The sequence below is a fragment of the Rhopalosiphum maidis genome, chromosome 2, assembly GCF_003676215.2.
Source record: "Rhopalosiphum maidis isolate BTI-1 chromosome 2, ASM367621v3, whole genome shotgun sequence".
Taxonomy (NCBI): domain Eukaryota; kingdom Metazoa; phylum Arthropoda; class Insecta; order Hemiptera; family Aphididae; genus Rhopalosiphum; species Rhopalosiphum maidis.
The window spans coordinates 26241167-26266273 of record NC_040878.1 but is presented as its reverse complement, the minus strand read 5'-3'; the positions used below and the strand labels follow the sequence as shown (position 1 = coordinate 26266273).

General features: G+C 24.5%; 1 protein-coding gene across 1 annotated transcript; it reads left to right on the top strand.

Annotated features, from left to right (window-relative positions):
• The first annotated feature begins 2256 nt into the window (after positions 1-2256).
• Positions 2257-19819, top strand: LOC113553187. Its single transcript, XM_026956375.1, has 4 exons — positions 2257-2320; positions 8437-8501; positions 16756-17020; positions 18325-19819. The coding sequence occupies exons 2-4, from the start codon at positions 8437-8439 to the stop codon at positions 18700-18702; spliced, it is 708 nt and encodes a 235-aa protein (XP_026812176.1). The 5' UTR covers positions 2257-2320; the 3' UTR covers positions 18703-19819.
• Positions 19820-25107: the final 5288 nt, after the last annotated feature.

The following is a 25107-nucleotide window of genomic DNA, read 5'->3' as shown; positions in this document are numbered from 1 at the left end:
TAATAAACAAAACTAACTAAAAAAATTTTGTACATTGATATAGAACTTAATTTGTATTATATAATTATTATAAGACGGATGCCAATCTTCCAAAATTAATAAACTTAATAAAAACAACAACCATGTTAATAATTATCATGATAACTATTGTTTTATAATGTTTTATAGGTAGGTCAAATACTAAACATAATCGTAGGTGTGTAAGATCCATGGTATTGCGATGATTGACCCAGATGTTGTTTATGTGTGGGCGCTATATCAACTTGTATGTTATGCGTTATGTTGGGGATATATTTTTAATCATTTCATTATTCTTTACAACGTTTACGCAAGACAATAAAACAAAAGTAATAAGTATATTTAATTATCGTATATTAACGACGCCACGTTAAGTATAATAGCAATAGGTATCATTATAATATTGATCGTGTCAAAACATATTTTTTTCCTTGGATTATAATTTTATGAAAATATCCTTATAAATTATAATTAAAAATAATATTATATGATACTATATGATTTTTCCCATTTTTTACTTAACTGACACAGGAGAACTGTAAATTATGATAATGCCTTCGTAAATAATATGTAGGAACCGATTCTAATTACATTTGTTATAATAAACATAATATTATGTATATACAATTATATCAATACAATAATACCATGAAATTATTTTGAGTCGAATATGAATATTTTCACAAAATAGCGATACAATAATATTATAAGTTTAAATGGCCGAGGAGAATAATGTTAACTTAATGCAGTAATTATTTGTTTCGTGATTTTTTTCAACTCGTAATGTTGTCACTATTTTAAACCGTACAAAATAGTGAAACTCGCACATAAGCTTACCAAATTGTTAATATAAATAGAATATTATTAGCAGTGAAGTTATTTTGAACTTTTAGTGCGCTTTTATAATAATTTAAGACTCTTCTTTGACGAATGCTTTAAATGTTTTCATAAAACTACGTTCTTAGTGAAGTTAAAAGTATTTCTTTTTTTAAAACTAAAAATTTTTAATTAGATTACCTACTAATATAATATATAATTATTACAGATCAGTTAGGACAAATAACCAAATAACAAAAATATTAAATAATATTGCAAATAACTGTATAAATTAAGTAACCCTGGTGCATTGAAACGAACAACTCATTATTAATAGATCATGTTTTTATTTCAACACTTATTTTAAACTTAGAAATTTATATAATTTTTTTTCTTATTTAAAAAAGAAAAATTACAAGATTTATTTTTAAAATATCGTGTGACATTTAATAAAAAAAGGTTTACAATTCAACAAGTTTATTTAATTTTTAAAAATAATAATAATAACAACAATTACCTAGTTTTAAATGTTATAATAATCTCACATATATTCAGATCTATTCCTTACAACATTAAATGATATTTTTTTTTCTTAATTAGTATTGGGTATTCGAAGGACGGCCGTATGAAATGCTATACGAATGTAATTTCTATTAGGTATTGATGAACCTAATATGACACACGTGTCATTTCAATTAAACAAATTGCTTTTTCCCATTACAACAGGATATCCGTCATTGGTTTATTTTATTATTTAATGATGAATACAGTTATCAAATTGAAATATTATTAATTATTTACAATTTATTCATATTACATTTGTGTAAAATATTGTGTATCATGTAGAATCGTTGTCCATATATGGGTCGAGAGCCAAAGTCCAAATGAAACCGAAACTATACGGAATCTAAATATAAATTCTACGATGGTGCTTCTATTTTTTTTTCGTTTTATTTAACGCCCCACCCCGAAAATGGACCGAAGATATATACCCAAGGCGACTTTATAAATAAAAAAATGCCTTACCATAACCAGAGCTCGGGTTCTATCGGACAGTCTTATTCTACGCGCGTCCGGTGTAATAGTGGGGGTGAGAGAGATGGAACGAGAATAGGAGTGGTTATAAGGGGAAGGTGGGTGTTTTAAATATAGTACCATCGGTTTCAAACGGACGCCAAATACGGTGCAATCTCGAATTTCGTAGGAGTCGCTGTTCCGCGGGTAACCGCCGAGCCCGAAACGAAACGTTCAGTGCGTTAGGCAGCCGGAATTGTACACATTATTGCTAATATGTGTGCACGAAAAGATAACTTAATATTATTTCAATTCAATTAATCTTAAATATTTTGTAAACTATCTAGTCAGTTGTTTTTAACTTTTATTGTTGATGTTTAATAATTATTAATATTATTTTTATTTTTATTTATACATATATTTTTAAGTGTTGATTTTACAATTTTTTTGGATTTAAGTACACTATTTTAAGGTATTTATTTATTTTTGTAAATTGATTATTATTTATCACACGTCATCGAACACTATATACTATACTTGAGTAATTAACTTAAAATTAATAGAAATAAATGAATTTACAATACCTATAGGTAATATAGTTTCGTTATGTGTATATAAACATACTTGTAAAAAACAATAATATCAAAATCTTTTTATAATTTTTGTGTAAAAGCGGTACTACATATTCAAATTCAATATTCAATATTAATTGATCATAATTAAATAGATCAGAATATTATTATTCAGCCTATCTATAGCATGTACATAATAAAAACCAATTGTATTTTTTTCGCTTATATATTAAGTATTAAACAAAATATATTTAATATAAATTATTAACATACAATGGTAATTATGTAAGTGGTTTAACTAATAATTTGCGTAATAATGAATTGGTGTTTAAATTCAATAATTATATTTAAAATGTAGGTACATTTTAATAATAAAATAATAAAATCTACCTGATCAAATTAAATTAGATTTTTATTAATTTTAATTCGTGTAAATACTTCTATACTTCTATTATATATTTTATGTAGTATAAATATATTTAACTGTGCTAATTAGTTTTTATTAAAAACAATCTTAATGTCAAATAAAAAATTTGACTTTGCATATGATATAATCTACAAGATATATACGTATACTCACTACTTTTTAATAAAATATACTGTTATACTTAATTAAAATTTTGGCTATAAGCCGGCATCTTTTATTCATCTAAATATAAAAGTAATACAAGCATCTGATTAAAGATATTATGCTTAATAATCAGAACAAAGTTTTACTTTTGTATAACATAATATATCATTCTATGCCAAGTTTATTTATACATAATCAAAATTCTGTATGCATAACAATCACACATACTGGTTGTAATGTATCATGTATGAAGAATGAGTAAATACTTGAAATAAAAATAGTTTATGGCCAAAAATGAACTAAAGTATAACCAGATAAGGTATCAAAAACGATTAAAATGTAAGCGTTATTATTTATTATTATATTTTAATACGCATAAATAGATACTCACTTATTAAAATAAGTTAGGTTCATTCGTGAATTGAATACGAAAGAGAATAATATAATATCTGAAATACGAATAACAATGATTTAATTTTACTATCATTCAAATAAATAATAGCAATGTAATGTAGCTACATAATATAAAATGTTTATTTATTTTATAATAATATATTTATTTTGTGTGCATTTTACAATTAAATTAAAAAAATATCTACAATATCTATCAACTGATGTAATCATATTTGAAAATGTTTTCTATAGTATCAAACTATTAAAATTTCAACTATTTTATTTTTAAAAAACCTTAATAATTAAATTTTGTTTACTTTTTTTGTAAAGATAGTATTTTTATCTTTTCAAATACTTTAATATTATCGACCAATAAATACATTTTAAAAAAACTTTATTTTAAAAATCAATTTAATTAAGTTTTCTTTTTATATGTGTTTTTTTTTTGCCCCAAACCAAATAATATGAAGATCTACATTTATTTTTATTTTAAATCAAATTATTAATAGGGTATTATTAGAATCGTTAAAGAACACCCAAATGGCCAAATATACACTAATTACTGTTATCCTTATCAGTCATTGTACTTGTATATTTAATCAAAACATAATTTACATCACACTGACACTAAATATTATAAATAATCAATTACTTATTATATAGTATGTAATATTATTATTTAATAAATATACATGTATAACAAATTTAAACAAACATTTAAATTCATACTTTTATTTAACATTAAGCACCAACTAAAATAGTTAAATACTAAGCATTGGTGAATAAAATACAATATAATACATATTGTTATTACAACAAAGTATGGTTTTAAATGTATTAATATAAATATTTTAAAGGGTGTTTATGTAATTTATTACCGGGTACATTAATTTATTTTAAATTATTTCTATTGTTATACCTATTACACAAATTAATACTTTTTTAAAATCCATTTCTAAACTTTCTTTATAAATCTAAAAAATAAAGTTTCTAATAGAAGCACTTTTTAAGAATGTAATTTATTGAATTGTGTAAATATAATAAACATAATATAACTATGACAATAACATAATTCACCGATCATTAAAAGATTTATGTAACCATTATATTTCACCCGACTTCAAAATTTCATGTACAAAATATATGGTAGGTATAAACAATATTTAAACCAATTATTACAATTGATTTCGCTTAATAAAGACACCGGTTAATAAAGACAACCACTTAAACGGAACAATTCTTCAATTACGAAAACAATTAATGTATATTTGTAGGGTAAACGTTCATCGCTTATATGGAAATCTGGACCACGAATCCGGATAATTAGGACATTTTTATCGAGTATGTCTGTATTATAAATAATTACGGTATAATATCATGTTTTTTTCTTTTTGTATTATTAAATATTTTATACAATTGTATGTAATTTGTAATAATAAAAATTGTATAAAAAATCAGTTTTTCAACAAATTTATAAATGTTCGTTTTTTTATTTCGGATTATTGGGACAACCGCTTTATAGGAACAAAATAACACGCAACAGATGTGTTCCAATAAAGCGGAGTTGACTATACTAATATAATTTTATAATTTGTTGTATATTATTTTAGTTAGTATAGTATAATGAGAGAAACAATATATTTATTAATAATAATTAATAAGAAAAAACAATATAATATCAAACTATGCTATGCCTTTTTTATAAGCACAATAAAACATTTTAACGACTTTCAATACCAAAATAATCGCTTAATTATTTATTTTTACTAGAATTTCAATCATAATTTATGATCACTTTTATAGTTTTATTTGCTTCTTGCTATCCTGAGGCTTCGTGAAATAAGAATTAATGTATGTATTTATGCATACGGTAAATACATTATAATATTACATACATAAGTATAGCAATAAAGGCAATAAGACATTTTGTAGGTATTATAATAAACCACCATTAACACCGTCCTCGTGGGTGTAACTTGCTCAAACCGACAGCAATTCATTTAAGTAAGAAATATTAATCTCAATAGTATCAATACAAATCTATTACAATAAAGCTGTTTAAAAATGACAACATTTTTTTACGTGTTAAAAACAAAACGCATTTATACTGTTAAACTGTTATACTTGTTAGATGTTTAATTACCATTATATGCTTAAAAGATATTTATATTAAAATATTAACATTACATATGGTACCATATTATGTCATAATGTGTTGGCCACGTGATTTTCTAAATTTAAATACTTAACACATGATAACATTAGAAAATAAACAATAATTATTCTACGTTATAAACTTAAAACATTGTAATAATATTATGCGTACATGCAGTCATCGCAGGTAAGTTATTGTTAATTTCAAAGCAATGTATAATATTATTAGAAAACCTCAATTTGAACATAAAATTTTAAAAATATCGTCCATAATAGTATTTGCGAATAACGTAGGACAGTAGCCGGTAGGCGGTTGATTACGCCTATTTATAGATCATAATAATATCTGTGATCGTAGAAAGGATATAAATTTATTAAGTTATTAGTTATAAACTTATAACATTTCAAACTCTAACAATTTGAAATATTAAACGACAATAATAGGTCAACAGTCACTCGACTGCATAGTTTTCCTACTTTATTTTGCGTAAGCTTTCAGGCAAATCGCTTTGTCGCCTGTATACATCGTATATTCGTATATCTGTATACGTCGTATATTCGTATATTTGTATACCTGTATACGTCATATGCATAATGTAATATATTTCGCTATAACATCCGTCAATGTTATTAGTGGCGGAGAAAAAAATCAGCCGAGAGCGATATAATAGTGTCGTAGGTGTTTCCCGCGCATGTATGCGTACCATTCACTGACCGGTTCTCGTTTTGTATGAATGAGAAATGTCGGTAAACAACAATATTGAAATAATTATTTATATTATTCATTCTCAAATAATCCACGAGCAGTAAAAGGTACACGCTGTTGCACGACGATCATATAGGTGTGTATACCAAAATAAAACCTGTTTCCGAGCACCTGAGATATTGTTCCGTGACACATGGACAACAACGATGAAGTCATAAAAATTATTATTATGCACCAATTATATTAATATTATCACTACGAGACTTACACCGAGAATTTTATTTAAAATTATAAACACTACAGTAAACGTTGAAATGGTTATAGGTTATATTAGGTACGGTACATTGAGGTCCTTCAGGCTTCAGGGTGTGAATTATTTTTATAAATTATAAAAATAATAATACTTAATAATAATAATAATCGTTATTATATACTCTTTTATTTGAACAATCGTTATCGTTATCACATATATATATATTCTAATATTGATATTATTCTACCTACCTTCGACTACGCATAAGGCACGATCTGCATCGCCAAAATAATGATAAGTCAGTTTTTTTTAATTCGTTCCATTCACACGGTTTGTTGTGTACATATTATTATATATAATGAAAATATAAACATGTCCAACATCTTTACTGTTAAGTGTTAACAAATTATCATATACGACTTTAAACATTTTAGAAGAGTTTAAAATAACGAGTAAATGATGATCTATCATATTATGACGGATACCTATCGACACATTAAATACTCACTTTAAACTTATAAATGAATATACCTATATCGAAAAATCTATTTTTTATTCAACATTTGATATTATATAATTCATAAATTGTAAACGCTTTTGAGTTTTCTCTATATTTTATAAACAGTATTAAATTATGACATTTTTATATATTTTTTTCTTTGTGTTATGAAGTAATGATATAATAGTGAATATTGAATCATGTATGAAATCAAGAACTAAATCAAAATGTATGTGTATAATATTATACATTATAAGTATACAACATAATATAGTATATATCTATAGAAAAACGAGAATTAAATTAATTTAAAGTAAAATGAATTTTAAAATTTAAACTTCAATTTGGTGTATTTTTTATTTACTTAAGCATGATTATAGACTTAACTCAATTATTATTTATAATAATAATATTTTTTTTTTTTTTACAATAGAAGTTTTAATATGTAAGTCATAACATTAAGTATAATGTAGATATAATAAATACAAATCAACTTGAATATTATATAACATTGTACTACAACTCCTATGAGTGAAAATATACATGTGCATAATATACTATAATATATACGTTAATAAAAAATCTAAATAACTATAGTGACGAATTCAAGAGATAAACTTTGTAAACAAACGTTCTAACGTTCTAACGTGTCTACAGCTCACTTTCCTTTCTTAACATTTTGATTTATTTTTTTATAGTACGTAGATTTAAAAACTTAAATATTTTTTCCAAAACTTTGTTTTATAAATATTTAAAAATCTGTATGCCATAACCACACATAACTATACATAATTACTATATTACTAGTATCCATTATACATTAATTATATAGCTATAATTGTATAATAATATTATATTAAATAGATTATATACAATTACATACATATATAAACTAAATTACTAGAATCTATGAAGAATTTAAAATTTAATGTATTAAAATTTTAAATTTTAAATATTTTTAGATTTTAATATAATTATTAATTTTAACAAAAATAAAATAAAACTCGTGACTCTACAATAACATATTTATTTGTTATTTATATGGATTGAATCACTCAACCAATCAATATACATAACTATAAATTGGATAAGCATAAATGCAATAATTAAATGATATAAATAACATAATATTTAAGATAAGTTTAAAATTAGTGTACATAACAATTAGATAGCAATAAATGTTAAGGTTGTCTTTAAGAAACATCTATATTTTCTATAATATTCAAAACTGAGGTAATGTTATCCATATTTTAAAAAGATTTTAGTAATTTATGTCTAATGTGTACAGCACATAATATCAAAATATAATTGCAATAAAAAAAGTAACAAAAGTCAATCAATTTTTGAATGAAACAATTATTATAACATAAAATATAAATTACTAAACATTTAGCCCTTATGGCTATAATAATAGTGTAATGTTAATAATTTTATTTTCAGATGCAGGGTATTGGTATTAAGACACAAGACAATGGAATTTTACCAGCAAGCAAAGACATTGGAAAGTAAGTCATTTAAAACTTTAAAACTGTATAATGTACCAATATTAGGTACAAGAAAATATTTGAACTTAGTAACTTACAAAAATAAATTTATCTGTGATACGACTGATACGTATTCTAAAAAGTCTTTAGAATATATAAGCCATTCAAAGATACTTTAATGCACAAAAAACTGATAAATAAGCATGAAACAAATGCAGTTTATTTCCCACACGATTTTTTCAATTTTTTTCTTCCCAAAATATATTTTTTAAAGCACTGAATATAAAAGTCTAATTCAAAAATTCTCGCAAATCATTATTTTGGAAATTATATCTTTCCAAAGCTTACGATTTTACGCATTTACGCATGCATGCGCGAAACGCTGTATACCTTCAGCTTTCTACTTTGAAGAAAAAATCGAGTGGGAACTAAACTGCATTTATACCCACCAATAAAATATAATAATAGCCAAATAATAGTTTTAACGGTATTTTTTATTCATCGAAATATCCATAACAATCTCATATTGACTCAAAATAATTATTATGATATTTTCTTAAGAATTTACGGTATACGCAATTCAATCGCAAAATTATATTCGAAATATAACCGTGTTATATCACATAACATTGAGGATAGGAAATTTGAAATACAACTGTTGACTATCTTAGTACCAGGAGCGTACAAGAAGTTGAGAACCAACATTACCCACGGTGATTCATAAGTAAATACTGTATAAACATTATAAACGAAGGGACAGTAATGCACAATAATATTTCATATCTTGTTCTAAGAATCACCATACACCACGGTGTATAAATATTCCAATTTTTAGCAAGGTTTAATTTGAATTTTATAATTTTATCTAGATACATAATCACACGCATATGACGTATATTAATTTATTATAACATGTAAATATAATAACACCAATAAAATGAGCACATGTCGTAAAAACATAAGAACTACTGTCAACCCTTAGTCTTTATATGAAACCTGTGAATTATATAGGTGACATAATATGCCATACCTGTGAACCTGTGTCTTACCTCAAAGTGCCATTATCGAGTGCTCGTGATCCTCGGAAACAAATGACACGTCTCGTCGGATAAAAAATTATAACTAATGAAACTTGCAAATAACTCATATAAATATTTTCACATTGATAATACGCACTCGAGGATAAAAACTTGAAAACGGTTTGATCGAGAATCGTTAAAAATCGTAGTAGCGTGATAGACGTGGATATCGGGATGGCCACTTGAGACGATGACATAAAACATCATGGTTGTCTATTCACGAACATACCTATATGCAACACGATTATTTAATTTAAACCATGGTATGATCGAGGATGCTGGCGTTATACCACGGTCCACGACTACCATCCGCTTGGTTAACATTAATCCAGGTTTTCCACTACAAAAAGTCGAGTATAGTTAAATATATTCAAATTTTAGGTAACGTGATGTGATCAACATTTTGTTAACTACGTATTAAATACATGGAACATGACATGACATGATGAAGTGGAAACTCGGTTAGATACGTAAACAATATGGATTAAGCCAATGGCGGTCGCGATGTAAAGTTTGATTCCTCAACCGTGGTTTAAATTCAGTTAACACGTTTCATAACCGAATATTATATTCGTGAACAGGTAACCATAATATTTTATGTCACCAGGTTGGATATTTATTCACAAGTGGGTGACCATAATATTTTCGGTTGGTCTTAGCAATTTCTTTGCCGTACGCCACATTGTGACGTTGTTTGGTTCTCAATAATTATCTATCAAATCATCACTCATCGTTTGCAGGTGCGTAAAAATTGTGCTCAATGCAAATATACGACTATACGGTGAGATTTAGACGAAACAAGTTTTGTGTACGTATCATAACAATAAATCAATCCACCGAGAAGATTAAAAAAAAAAAATATGAAGAGGCCTCCTTGAATAAATTCTCACCCCCTCCCTTCCCACACACCCACAAAAATCCTACCTACATCACGCAATTCATGTACTTGTATTTAAATATTTAATTATTATTACTTGTTATGCATATTATTATATAGTTGTAAATTCATTTTCACATATAAATAAAAAAGGTACGTGTATATACCTACTTGTAAACCTTTTAACTTCCGTTCTGACAAAATGTTTCGTTTGTTTCCCAAATATACGAACAGAGTTCGATGAATCAAGGTAAGATGCATATTGCACATCTGCCTCCAATATATATATATATTATTCACAGGTACCTTGTACACGGGATTCCTATGTGACTGTTATTTATTTTTGGCTAAAGTTTCTTTCACCACATTCTTAGAGAAATTAATAAAAAATTAATCAGAATTTACGTATTTCACAGAATTAGCGATTATGCAATAATAAATTGTCACTCAAACTTCACTTTGAAGTTATAGACATTTAAAGTTTATCAATTTATCATTTATCACACTATCACCATTACGGCTGTCGACAAGTGTTCACAGTTGTGTTGCGTATGCAGATTACAGATTGCTAAAGTCATAATATTGATAAGTAGCTAGTACATCATAATCATAGAGCTGTCCAAATCCGATAGATTATTACCATCATTATGTACTAATGCAATTTCTGATTACTGTAGAAGATTATACATATAACCAGCAAATGTACGTATATATGGATGAAGTGGGCGTAGAGCACTAAGAAGTAAAAATTCTGAATATAGTCTTAATATAAGTTCAGAATAATATAGCATTATATCAAAGTTCAAAACATAATAAATTAATAAACTCTACATACTAATTTATATAAATATTATAATAAAAACTTTGATATTTTTAATTTAATCGTGAAATTGTTTTACACTTAAAACCATTGATAAATACTATAATAATGTACTCGTAATAACAATATTGTTCAAAATGTCGAACCCTATTTTTTTTGTATATATATATAAATCGTTTCGTGTACTCGGTTTTTTTAATACATTAAACTTGATACAATGGATTAATAACTTAAATAAAACATTATAACCATGTCGGTATAATACCCGAAATGTAAAAAAAATTAAATACCAGACGGTAGACACAAAACATATATAGCAGCGCTATCTAGTGAGAAAATCAATTCATTCGCTCGTCTGCACTCATAAATGGTTTTTGTTCAAAACAATGATCACAGATAGCGCTGCTATTACCAATAAGACTTATTGACTGAATAACTATATTAACAATACAAAAACGATAATGACATGTATCATTTCGAACTGACACGAAAGTCTGTCGTTCCATCGGAAAGCAGAAAGTCTAAACCTTTAGGGTTTAAAATAAAATATTATTACTAAATTATCACCAGTATCAGGACTTCTTTTTAACAAAAATTCAATTAATGATGACTATAGTATAAATAATAGCTAATTAATATATACTAGATACAAGTAGTAATGAGTGATTATTAATACGATTTTTAAGTGATAAGATTAGAAACTTCGTAAATTAAAAATAAAAACATTGATTTTGATATTTTAATCCTGAAGCACCGTAAATCAGGTTCATTCATGACAGTATCAATTTAATAATATTATATAAATGTGAATAGTAAAAATATATCTACCCATATTTAAAAATATGCAATCTTACAAATACAAGAATAAAACAAAATTATATAAACAACAGTTTATAGATTTTACGACTTGAAGTTACGAACATTTCTCGTAGGTAACTTTTAAACTTTTAACTTTTCGTTTTCAAGTGTTAAATATGTCGATTTTCCGCATGATACCCTAATATTTGTCAAAACTAATAATACTCGTTAAGAACAAAATAAAAAATTGTACATTGTATAAAGAAAAACCTATTAATTATTAATCATCATAACATTTTCGTGATCGCTAGCTGTTAATCACTGTCGTGTGCAACTATAGGTATAATGTGTACACTACTTATATAGCTATTTATCATGTTATTGATAATGAGTAATGACAAATATTTCAACCACGGACTAAGATATATCCAATTTAATCTATTCTGTGATATATCTTAGTCCGTGATTTCTACTGTCAATCGTGTAATGACGTAAATACTGTTTACCCACACAAACAAATCGAAAAATATTTATATATCATAATAGCCCGATCACCGGGTGTACAATTAAATCCCATATGTATTATTATATTATTGAATTAATTGCTAGAAATAGGTTCTAAGTTCTACACTCTGAGCGTCTGAGCAACGGCCGTGTTGTTTTTGTTTATGGTTTACAACTTTCTATAAATGTAAACAAAAAAAATTAATGTTATCGTTTATTATATCCAAATGGAATTTCAAATATAATATGTATTTTTTTTTACGGTAAAGGTCAGGGAAATGAAAAAATTACGCCACTATTACACATTTTAAACTCTCGTCTATTTTATAACGGACTTTTATCACTATCCCTTTGAAGTTAACCTATTGGAACTACGAAATAATTCAAAAATGGTGTTGGCTTAAAATGGTGATTACTGGTTACTTTTTTAAAATTCGCATCGTTAATAAATTTTTCTTTTTTCTTAATTATTACCTTTACGGCTTTACTGAACTCATTGAAAAAAATCTTCAGAAATATGAAAACTAGTTTTATTTTTATTTATTACGATTTTGTCAAAACCAACAATTTTTCTCTATCTAAATTATTTAAAAACTTTTTAAACATTAATCTTGTATAGTTGTATCTCGTATAAAAATGTCGACTCCCTTTATGATTTCCAATACTACTAAAAACAGAAAAATATTTCAATTACACGTGTTTTTATTTTTATTTTCATAATATACCTACGTTATCCGACACTAGTATAAATTATGTACCGTCGATTAAAAGCAAATATAACCCTAATTTAAATTATAATAATTATTAACAATGCGTATTTTTTTTTCTACTGTTTTTTATACCAATGAAGAAATCTCAATAATCTTTGGTTCTTACAATATTCAAATTGTAAAATTTTTCCAAAATGTATAATAAGGTATAATCAACGTATAAAAAAAATATTCAATGTTATTTACTATTACAATATTAGACATGTGCACGCTTGTATATAAATAAAAAGTACCCATATAATAGGTAGACTATACATTATTATGATTTATGAGTTATAGATGTATTTATTTATACATTATTATTATTAAAGTTATAGAATATAATATTATTATTAATTAATATATTAATACGAATTCCGAAGACGGCAAAATATTTCAGTGCAGGTCATCGACACTGTCTAACGGCTATAGGATTTCCCCCGTATTTCGACAGTACGCCTAAATCGTTTGCTCTTTTATGTATATAAATACTTTTATAAAATCATACATATTTATTTATAAGTGTATACCATATCGTCTATATCTGAGTACACTGCACACGTAATGACTATAGTGTGTTAATTAATATTATTGTTATATAATATTGTATGGATAGAAATTGTTTTCGTAAAATTATTAAATCGTGGAAAGATGTACAATGTACATAATGCACTAAAGCCTTTATTAATAAATTGATATGTATGAAAATATTATCGGATCTAAATATCAGATGCTTGGTTGCACCAAAGGATAAAGCCGCTTATGTATATTATAAACGACGAACCAACTCAGATAGTACCATAATTAGGTCAGGTATATTATTGGAATAAATACAATTTCAGATTTCGTAACACAATGTGGACGATATCTTAAAAATAATTTCACAAAACAACATATTTCTATTTTTGAGACCTCTTACTGGTCAAACATAATAAACTAAAACTTTAGTGTTTGTTGTTTTCATTAAAATTTTTATTTAATTGTCTCTTACAAAAATGCGAGACTTTCGCATAAGAATATGAGCTCAAATTATATTGTTGTAATAAGCAATAATGCCAATAACAGTAGTTTTTTAAAACCATTTGTGATGTACATTATTTTTCACTATATAAATCATTTTCAATAGACCATAATAAATCAATACAAGATTGCTTGTTCGTTTTTGTTATCCCTGCGATAAAAAGTTTTTATATGAGCACATACATAGTATATATCTATTTACCATATACACAATAATATAATATGTTTTAATGATTCAATGACCGTCTAGTCTGAAAACACTTTTCACTCATCAAATCTTCTGTATTTATTTCTGTCTTCTGAATACCTAAGTATTATATTACAACTTTTATTAACAATTCCCTACCTGTCTGTTTGAACCGGAAGCAGAGTCGAATACGGGTGATATTCCAACGGTCATTTAGCTCTTATAATACTACAATGGTTATACATAATATGGGCTACAGTTTCTTTATTTTATGTTCCACACGCATTTCTAGGATACACCATTATTTGACAATGTGTCTTTTAACAGAACATTGATAAAACGTAATAGGTATTATTTTGTATAAAGAAAATAATTCGTAACAAAAGTTGAATAGCTGTGAATCATCGATGAGTGCGGCGTGTATACACATGGACTGGCCGGTCCATAGATCAATATTTCTATTTTATTTTATTATATATAACAGTATAATACTAGTCTGGTATATTGTATCTAAAGACATGATTATACTTTTGTATAACTGTTTTAGAAAATCATTAAATAAAAATGTATCTTGCTGTATTTTTTTGTTTATAGAATCCACAATTTCTTTTACGTTATAATATTTAAATATATTTAGTAGTAAACAATGAATATTATTGACAAATTTAACATAATTATTAATTTTACATTTTTATTTATAACATATTATTATATCTAGAATACTTGGACTCTATATTTTGTCTGAAAATAATTTGTACGAACGAAACATTTTTTGAAATGAATTATTTTCATGATATAATATTACAAATAACAATTACTTGATAAACTGAACAAAACAGATTTGAATAAATAACAGTTAACACCAATCGCTAATGACGTCATTATAATTCAATATTTGTAATATTTTGTCAATATAACATTTTTTTTTTTTTAATGTATTAATTTAATTAAAATAATTAGCTGTAAAAGCAATAACAATAATCTTATCCAGCCAATATGTTAAAAAAAACTAGAATAATACGTTAAAATATAAAATAAATTATTAATAATCATTAATATAATCTAAATTACTTACTTACTTACTATAAGCAATAAATACAATTTTATAATTTCAATAATTTAATAAGTAAATTAATTGTTATTAGAGTAATATTGAATAGATAAAAATGCAATAAAAAATATATTATACAGTATACAACTAGTAATATTGAAGTTAATAATATGAATATACTAGTCATAAATTAATAAGAATTAAATATTATTACCAACATATTACAATATTATCACAATTTAAAATTTTTAAAGCTATATAAATTATACATTAATGCTAAAACGACATTTTTCTTAATTGTATAAATATACAAAATATAACACGTTGGTCATTGACTTAAAATTTTAATTAATACAGTTTGAAATAATTATAGTCAACATAATGTACCTACTATCTTCAATTAACCAATAAGTAATGCCAAATATAATAGGTATATTAATTATATTATTATGTTAGTTCTCTTCTACTTACTTGTTAGGTCTTTGAATAAGATTTATTTATTAGTCAATTAGTCAAATACAATTTAGCTATTAGTGTTATAGTGATTCTATGTAAAAATTACACTTAGATATAATTGTCTCAAACACAATACAGTTGACTTAGTGTACTAAAATTATTTATCAAATAATGACTCAATTCGACTTGAAAAATAAAGATTTACGAAGTACAACATAGTTATTAATTTATTACTTATGTCTTATTACTTATTAGATATAACCTTTTTTCAAAACTTTTATATTAGCTATAATTATTTTGATGAAGTGAAAAATATATTATTAAACAAATATCAGTAATAATTTTATTCAAATAAATTATTATCACTTTAAAATATTTATAAAAGCCCAACAATGTTGTAGCAATGACTGTAAAATTCTATTACTTTGGCCCACTATTTGGTAGCAATAATTTGTGATCGAAATTCAAAATACATTTACCGATACCACCATATCGCTGTGTCGCCGCCACAGTATGTAGGTACCATAGGTACTGCTTGACACATTTTTGAATGACAAAAAATATTTTTATATTGTACCTAAAAATAATAATGAATAGAAAAATAGTAATAAACTATGAACTATCACTACAAAAGTAATTAAGAACTTAAATATTGAACTCTACAAACATGTATTAATAATTGGATAATTGTTTTTTTTATTTATAAAAAGTGAACATTTAAATTGTTTTTATAGAAATCGCAGAAAATCTCGATGGAAGCTTAAATTTCATCATCAAGCATTACCTCCAGAGTATTTGAACCATTATGAAGCATCCATGATGTCTCCTCAACCATCTTCAGGAATTTCATCATCTCCTACACCTATCCTTTTCACGGGAAATGTCAAATCAAAACTACCACCAGAAGCTCAAACTAGTGTCCGTTTTGATGATCTACCATACATGGGAGAGATGACATTAGATAATGCAAAACCACGGAGAGGACGCAAACCAAAAAAGGTAAAAATTATCCATATTCTGATGTTGAAATAAACTAAGTTACAAGTGATTACAAACATTTTTTTATGCATACATTTAAAATTTCATAGACTGAAGCAAAATATTTCTAATAATGCCATTGTAAAAAAATATCAAATTTTGAATCAGTATAAATATTTTAAGTTTTGATGAATAGATTAAAGTGGTATAAGGCTAAACCGCAAAATTTTGGTTCACTACTCCGCTTATCTAAACTTTAAATACATTATATACTTAAACGCCTTAAACCTTAAAACTACCTGTCGTAAATTTTGTAATTTGGTTTTATCCATCAAAATTCCTACTCAGCAAAATAATATGATACAGATTTTAAAAATTCAAATCTTTCTTTTTTCCCTTTTTTATATTTTTTAATTTCATTAAGATATCTTTATTTTAAATTAAAGTTTGTTTTTTGGCTTTTAATGTTCCTGCGCTTCTAATTTTAATATATAAACATCTGATTGAACTCTCAATAAAACTTATATTAAATATTATTTTATAAAAATTTAAAATTTAAAAGTGGCCTAATTACCGTACATACCGTTTTGAAGAAAGGTTAATTGTGGTCAAATTCCCGGGAGCCCAAAAATGTATGTTTATTCAAAAAAGTGAAAACTTAAAAATAATATAGTTAAAAAGTATTTAATGTATAATAAATTATTTTTCAAAAATGGTGTTTTACAATGACCATAAAATATAAATTAAAAAAAAAATTTCCAAAACTGTCAATACTCGTGTATTTAAAAATAGTATTAATGTTAAAAGAATCATCCAATATATTGTATATATGTGAACAATAGTCAATAAGCAATTAACAAATCCATACGTTTAATTTTACTATTACTATCTGAATATTGCCTACAGAATTACATAAATATTATTTTTATCTTCTTAAAAACATATGCAAGTAATCTTGTCAAACTACACTAAACACTATCAAATCAAAAATATTTTAAGTATAAACACGTTAACATAATATAATCAGTGTTATAAAACACCTTATATACACAAAACTTTATAATTAATTAGTTCACTTTTATGTTTAAATACTATATTGCAGATTTATAAAAAATGTTATCAGTATAATTTGACGTTAACGTGATAATAACTAAACACCTAATAAATCAAAAGAATTTAAATGCATTCCGCAAACTTATGAATAGTAGGTTCCTATCAAATAAACAATATACGATTTAATATAACAATTAATAATAATAATAGAACAACGAATTATTAAACAATTTATCTGTATTTTCTAATTAGATATTTTCATTGCATTGTAGGCTGATATATGTCACTTGATATATAAAAACTACGGTACAACCGTTGTAGAAGAACCGTTGAACCTATGCGTCAGGGACCAGATATCATCAATAAATGATTTTCAACTACCTGGTTCTGCCAGTCTCCAGGAAACGCTGAATATTCAATCAAAAGACTCTAAACGTAAGAGCAAAAAGTCACTGGCTCGAGAGCGTTTGGAAAAAACATTTAAAGAAAAAGGTTTCTTAATACAGACGCAACAACTGGAATCCGCCCAAGGAGCCACATACTGTAAATTTAGACAGTTAAGAAAGTTTACACGGTATCTGTTTAGAAGTTGGAAACATCATTTACCTGGTGATGTCGTAGACAACGGTGTCAATAGTCAGATTACTTGAATTGTCAACTAATTAAATGATATGATTTATAAGTGTTCTTTCTATGAGTGAATTATATATATAATAATTCTTAGAACTCAATACACAGACGAGTGTAAATTACGAATATCTAAGTATTTAGAAACGAAATTAAAACCAATGTGTTAAAAACACAATTTAATAATTTATTGGAGACAAAGAAGTTTTGTTGGTGAGTGTTATTATACAATTTTGAAAAAGAAAAACGTATTTGCTGAAGAAAAACATCGAATTTAAATGTCTAAATGACGTAAAATTATAAACAACACATGAGCTTGATGCAAAGTGAACTTGACGTTTGTTTTATGAAATCTTTCATTTGTACAATTGGTACTGCATTTAATACTTAATTGGAATTATTAAATTCGTGTACCTATTTGAATTTACACCAATACCATCGTTATTCAAAAAAAGTAAATATTTAATCATTTGGTAACAATAAAATAATTGTAATGAGAAAGATACTATTCATCATTAAATTAAATTTTACTTTTTTAAAATTATTTTATGATTTCTAAAACTTGGGATCGATTAAAATGAAGATTTTCAATGAATTCGTTTACTTCCTTAAACACATTTATGTATGGGGGAATAAGCCGATTGGAGACCTTGACATATGTAATAAGTTATAACGTTTCACAATATAATTTTAAAAACTATTTTTAGTATAAACGTGAACTTTAAAATGTATTATAAGGAATGACGAAATATGAATAATATAATTATATTGGTCTACAAATTCGTAAATTATATTATTATAATTTTATTTCTCTTTTTAGTATGACTTTGTGAGATTCAATTTTCATAATTATTTATATTAACACTGTTTCCAAAATTATTGGTCACGTCCATAATATTCTGTTGTCTTGTGTCATATTATACAATAATATGTAATAGTACGTACTTATTATGTTTGTATCATATTTCTTAAATAAAACGTGCAAAAAAATATAAACCAACCGTCAATCGTCATAACACATAACAGAAATATATATATATATATATATATATATATTTATATTAAACATATAGATAAGATAAATTCACACAAACACACATTTATATATTATATGGTATGATATAAGTTTTCAAAATTGTGACCGAGGTACCTTTGTTATTTATTATATTTCAATTAATTTTGTTTTTAATGTATTAATTTTTAAAATAATTTATGAACATTTTAAAAAAAACGCTCGTAGGTATATATTATATAATCTAATAATATTTTATAAATATTTATAATATCTCTTTTTTTCGATGTATAAAAATCATACACACAAACACATCATATTTGTCAATGTATAGATCATTTTTTTAGTTTTTTTTTTTCAAAATCGTGAATTTGAATATCAAACTATTTGTATACAATACATTTTTCAGCATTATAAAAATGTTTACGTATAAATATTTAAATAGATTCTTGAAAAAGAATACTCGGTTTATTTATGAATTATATTAAATTATATGATCACAGATGGTTAACTATCAATGAATGATTAATAATTATCAATGATCGCAATAAAATGAAAGCAACATTTTATCCCTTTCTCGATATCTATAATAATGATGTAAAGAAAAAAATGAAGAAAAAAATACATTTAAAATCAATATAAAAATTACTTTATTCTGTATTTGCTAGGTTCGAAAATGTATCAATAAATCAAATCAGTTAAGTATTTAAATATATTTTAATAGTTTTAATGTATTTTACAAATATAAAATATTATATATTGATGAACTAACAAATTATTTATTTATCTGTAGACTGTGATAAATAAGGTGCTATTGGTGCTAAACCACCTATAAAAATGTTATATAATATGTTGACAAGTATTTTAGTACCTAGTACCTATTATACCTAGTGTATATGAACACTGATCTTTTTGTTTTTTACTTGTTTTTACTTTGTTTAGTAATAATATTTATTTGTGGTTAAAATATTGTTACCAACACCATAAGCCAAGCTAATTTGTTGAATTATTTTTAATTTTGAAGAATAACTACAAATGTATTATTACTATAATTATATGTTTTTATTAAAAAAAAAAATGTGTCAATATGTATTAATTTTTTTTAAATGTATTTTTCATAATATCAATAATATCGTGGATAATACAATTTGGAAATGTAACCTTTTAAGTAGTAAATAATAAACATTCAAGAGAATTCAAGCTTTAAATTAGGTATACTTTTTTTGTATACAAACTTATTTACAGATTTATAATTATTTTATAATTATTTATATATATTAATATTACGTATCTAACTATTGAAAAACATTATAAATAACAGTATAATATTATAATATCAAGCATGCTGATCCAATTTTTTTTTCAATAATGAATTTATTAAATTTCTGATTTACGGAATTATTAAAATACATACTCTTTATTTTCAAATTCTTTAATTGTTTTGTACTATTTGAGAAATGTCTTGTGGTAATACAAATTACTGTTTTCCGAATGAGAACTTAATTTTTTTATTATAATATATTAAATGGATAATTATTTTTAAAAATGTTGATTTACCTAATTCAAAATTCGAAAGAGTATTTTCTCAGTTAAAGATTACTTTCCGTGAAATGTTTGTTCTCGTTTGAAAAACAGAAATTTGTATTTCCGCAGAATGCTCTTAGGCCTTAAGTAGTAGGTTTAACCAATCTCAAGAATATTATCTTTAAGAATATTTAAAAATTCTAAAACTCAGATTCTTAATAACTTCATTAATGCATTATTAAAGAAAAAAGGGGGTGCACATATTTAGTAAGCCACTCTGTATAAAATTATAAAATTATTCACAGTTTATCAAAATTAAAAATGTTTACATAATATAATATATTAAGACTATTTAAATATTCGTAATAGGTACTTACTTTTGTTAGATAAGATACAAGATTATAATTACCACTAAGGATGCCTCCTGATTACCTTGTGTTTGTCATTACCTTTAAGCAGTAAAAATAATATAATCTTCCAGTTTGGAAAAAGTTAAAAATAAAAATAGGCAGTACTTTTTAAAATAATTAGGAAAACGACAAAAAAAAATAGGAAAAAAAAATGCTTAAGCAACAGTGTAAAATAATAATAAAAACATTTTTTAATCGTAAGCATATAGATACGTACTTTAATCACTTAATATTACTATTTTTTTTATGTAATCTTAAAACTATTTTGATTAGTTTTATACTATTTACCACGATTATATTCACACCAATTGAATGCACTAAAGCAGGGATCACCAACTAGTAGACCGCATGGCCAGCATGGTAAGTTTCAAAACGGACCTCCTTAGAAATATTAGTTGGTGACCCCTGTACTAAAGTATTAACTTATAAATAATAACAATAATATATCTGCAAAAATTAGTTCAGCACATCGTATTAATAATAAAAGAATGAATTATCAATAGGCAATAATAATATAAATAAATTATTAAATTATAAAAAAATCCTAGAATAGAGATTGACCACTGACATACATCATAGTCTCTGCTTTGAATAGTTTTTCCTATGCAATTATTTATTATTGAACCTATAACAGTAGAACAATTTTTATGATTTTTCTTATAAATACATTTCATAAGATGATATTACATACCCATAATAATATGAAATTGTAACATATTAATGCATTCAATATTTCAATAACAATAATAAGTTATTTTTTAAATAAATGAAGGTCATAGTCTGTCGAATCTGACTCGTACGATAGTTTCTTTGTCGCTTAAGAATTAACTTTTTATCGACAATATCGACAGTTGTATAGTTGTGGTGAAAACTAATGACATCTAGATTCTAAATGGTACGACTAATATGGATATATCCACCTGGGTACGACGAAATGAAAAGCAGTGTTCCTAACCGAACATGACGTGTATGTTCGTTAATCACGGTTAACTAATCGCATAACATACGTTTACGATTTGTATATATCTTTGAGTTAATATAACTCAGGATATGTAACAGTTTTTTTTTTAAATTATAACCAATTTGTTTTTTATCGCGATTTTTATTATGTACCCACCTAATTTTTTATAATTATAATATGCGTTTTCAAAAACAAAATACAAAATTAGCTGCATATTTTTAAACACATTTTGATGATTATGATTGCATATTTCGATAATTTTGTGCAACAAATCCCAAACCCTAATAATAACTAATTCGTTTTGAAATCTTTTAAAATAAATTATAATATTTATTATTCATGGTAGGTTATGGTATAGCTTATTTTAATATATGAATGTTAATTGTTAATTTAAACGTTAAAGTTTACTATTTAAGATTTTTGTTGCAAATTGTATGGACCATTCAAAATTAAAATAATTTTTAAATATTCTTAATATTTCAGTAGGTATGCTACGCCACTGTGCTATTTTAAAACACAGTTTGTATTCTGATGATTGACATGAATTTATGAAATTTAGTCTCATATAAATATTCATATACAAAATAAATCTATACGCAATTCAATATGATCAAAAGAAAATAACAAAAATATAGAATATTAACATAATTATTTCATCTTTATAAACATTTAAAACATTTCAGGGTTATACAATTTTTATATATTTTATTTCTACGCTGGTCTGTTAATAAATTCCTTTTAATAATTAATAAAAAAGGATAATGTTTTAAAAAAAAAATTTAATTCTGTTTATATTTGTTTTTTTATAAATTAAGTTATTACTTGTAACATAATTTTATTGTAAACAAATAATTATAATTTATGAATTTATTATATTAATTATTATAGAATAATTTAGGTACCTAATATTTTATCCTATATTACTACCTATGTAATGTAATTTGTATCTAAACCACAATTATTTGATTATGTTCCTATACGTATTTAATTTAACAAATGTTTTATATTTTATTACATGCATTATTCTATTAATATTAAGCCTATAGGCTATCTATGTTTTGATAAATAAATGTTATTTGCAAGTAGTTATAATAGTTACATATTAGAATAGTAGATGGGTTTTGCTTAAATTTTATTTTTTAATAGGTTTTCGTAGTGAAGAAGTATGAATGTTATAAGCTGGATATATCATTTAAATTTAAAATCTATTTAAACTATAAAGGTAGAACTTATGGATACCTATGAAAATAGTTAATATAATATTATATAGGTGTTAAGTGCTATTAACATTAAAACATTTATTAATAACTCATTTTACTATTATTCATAAATCAATTGAATTATTACATATTACATTGGATATATAAATAGAAAAACATTAAAACTCGAACAATAAAATCATGATATTGTGTATTTATTGAGTTTCTATAAAATTGACCTTTAATCATTTTAAATAAATAACTATCATTTTAAACTACCCAACTGTATATTATATCATAATACTAATAACAAATAATTATTTTTTAATATTCTTCTCAATTTAACACTTATCTATTTAACTATTTAATATTTTTTTAGTTTAAATTCTACGTTCTCTTGACTCAGTTAACTCTTAATCATGTGGCATCGTTGATATCACTGTTAATAATCAAATAATCTAGGTACCTTAATACTTTTGCAGTTTTAAATAACTATAATAGGTGTATAAATATACATATATATTATATTGTCCGTAGAATGACGAATATTTACGGTTATTAAGTAACTAAGTAGTTCACATAATTGACCTCTATGGAGCTTATACTTATAAATCGACATCATATAAAATTCAGACATGTAATTTATAGCTTTTTTTAAAAAATAAAACCCATTAAATTATAAGTAACTATATATTTTCATCATTTGGCTTGGCATTTATAAGATATATATTTTAATAGTTCAATGCTCGGAGAACTATCAATAAATATAATTCGACTATTTGAAGTAAGTCCATTGGAAGTATATCAATAATCGATACATTTATGTATAACATAAACTCCATACCTTCAATTTTGACAACTAGAAAAATTTAAATGTAATAAGTAATTTACACTAATACTTTAGTTTATGTAACTTTAAAACCTATGTTAGGTATATTCTTCAAAAGTTTAAATACATTTATGATTTCTTAATTTTCAATCAACTTCAATTCTTCATATTTTTACTCATTAATAAAATATTAGTTGATTAACTATTTTATTAATAATTTATTAACTTGAACTTACTGTTAATATTATGATTTCTAAACACAAAATATATATTATTGGAAGCAACTGTAAAATATGAAACGACGCTAATTTCAACATTTTGTGTATGCTGTTATGTTTTAAAAGCTATTAGTTTGACTATGAAAGAATAAACAGAATGATATATAAAAAAATGTTTATCATTATTATATTTAGATAATAAAAACTTTACTCGATGAGAATATGCATGTATCATTGTACAATATAAAATATGTCATATTACATTCATATGTGTT

Excerpts from the sequence above, each read along its gene's own strand:
- LOC113553187 (XM_026956375.1), top strand. The coding sequence starts at position 8,437 with ATGCAGGGTATTGGTATTAAGACACAAGACAATGGAATTTTACCAGCA. Across the intron at positions 8,502-16,755 it reads GCAAGCAAAGACATTGGAAA|AAATCGCAGAAAATCTCGAT; the intron begins GTAAGTCATTTA and ends TTGTTTTTATAG. Across the intron at positions 17,021-18,324 it reads GAGGACGCAAACCAAAAAAG|GCTGATATATGTCACTTGAT; the intron begins GTAAAAATTATC and ends ATTGCATTGTAG.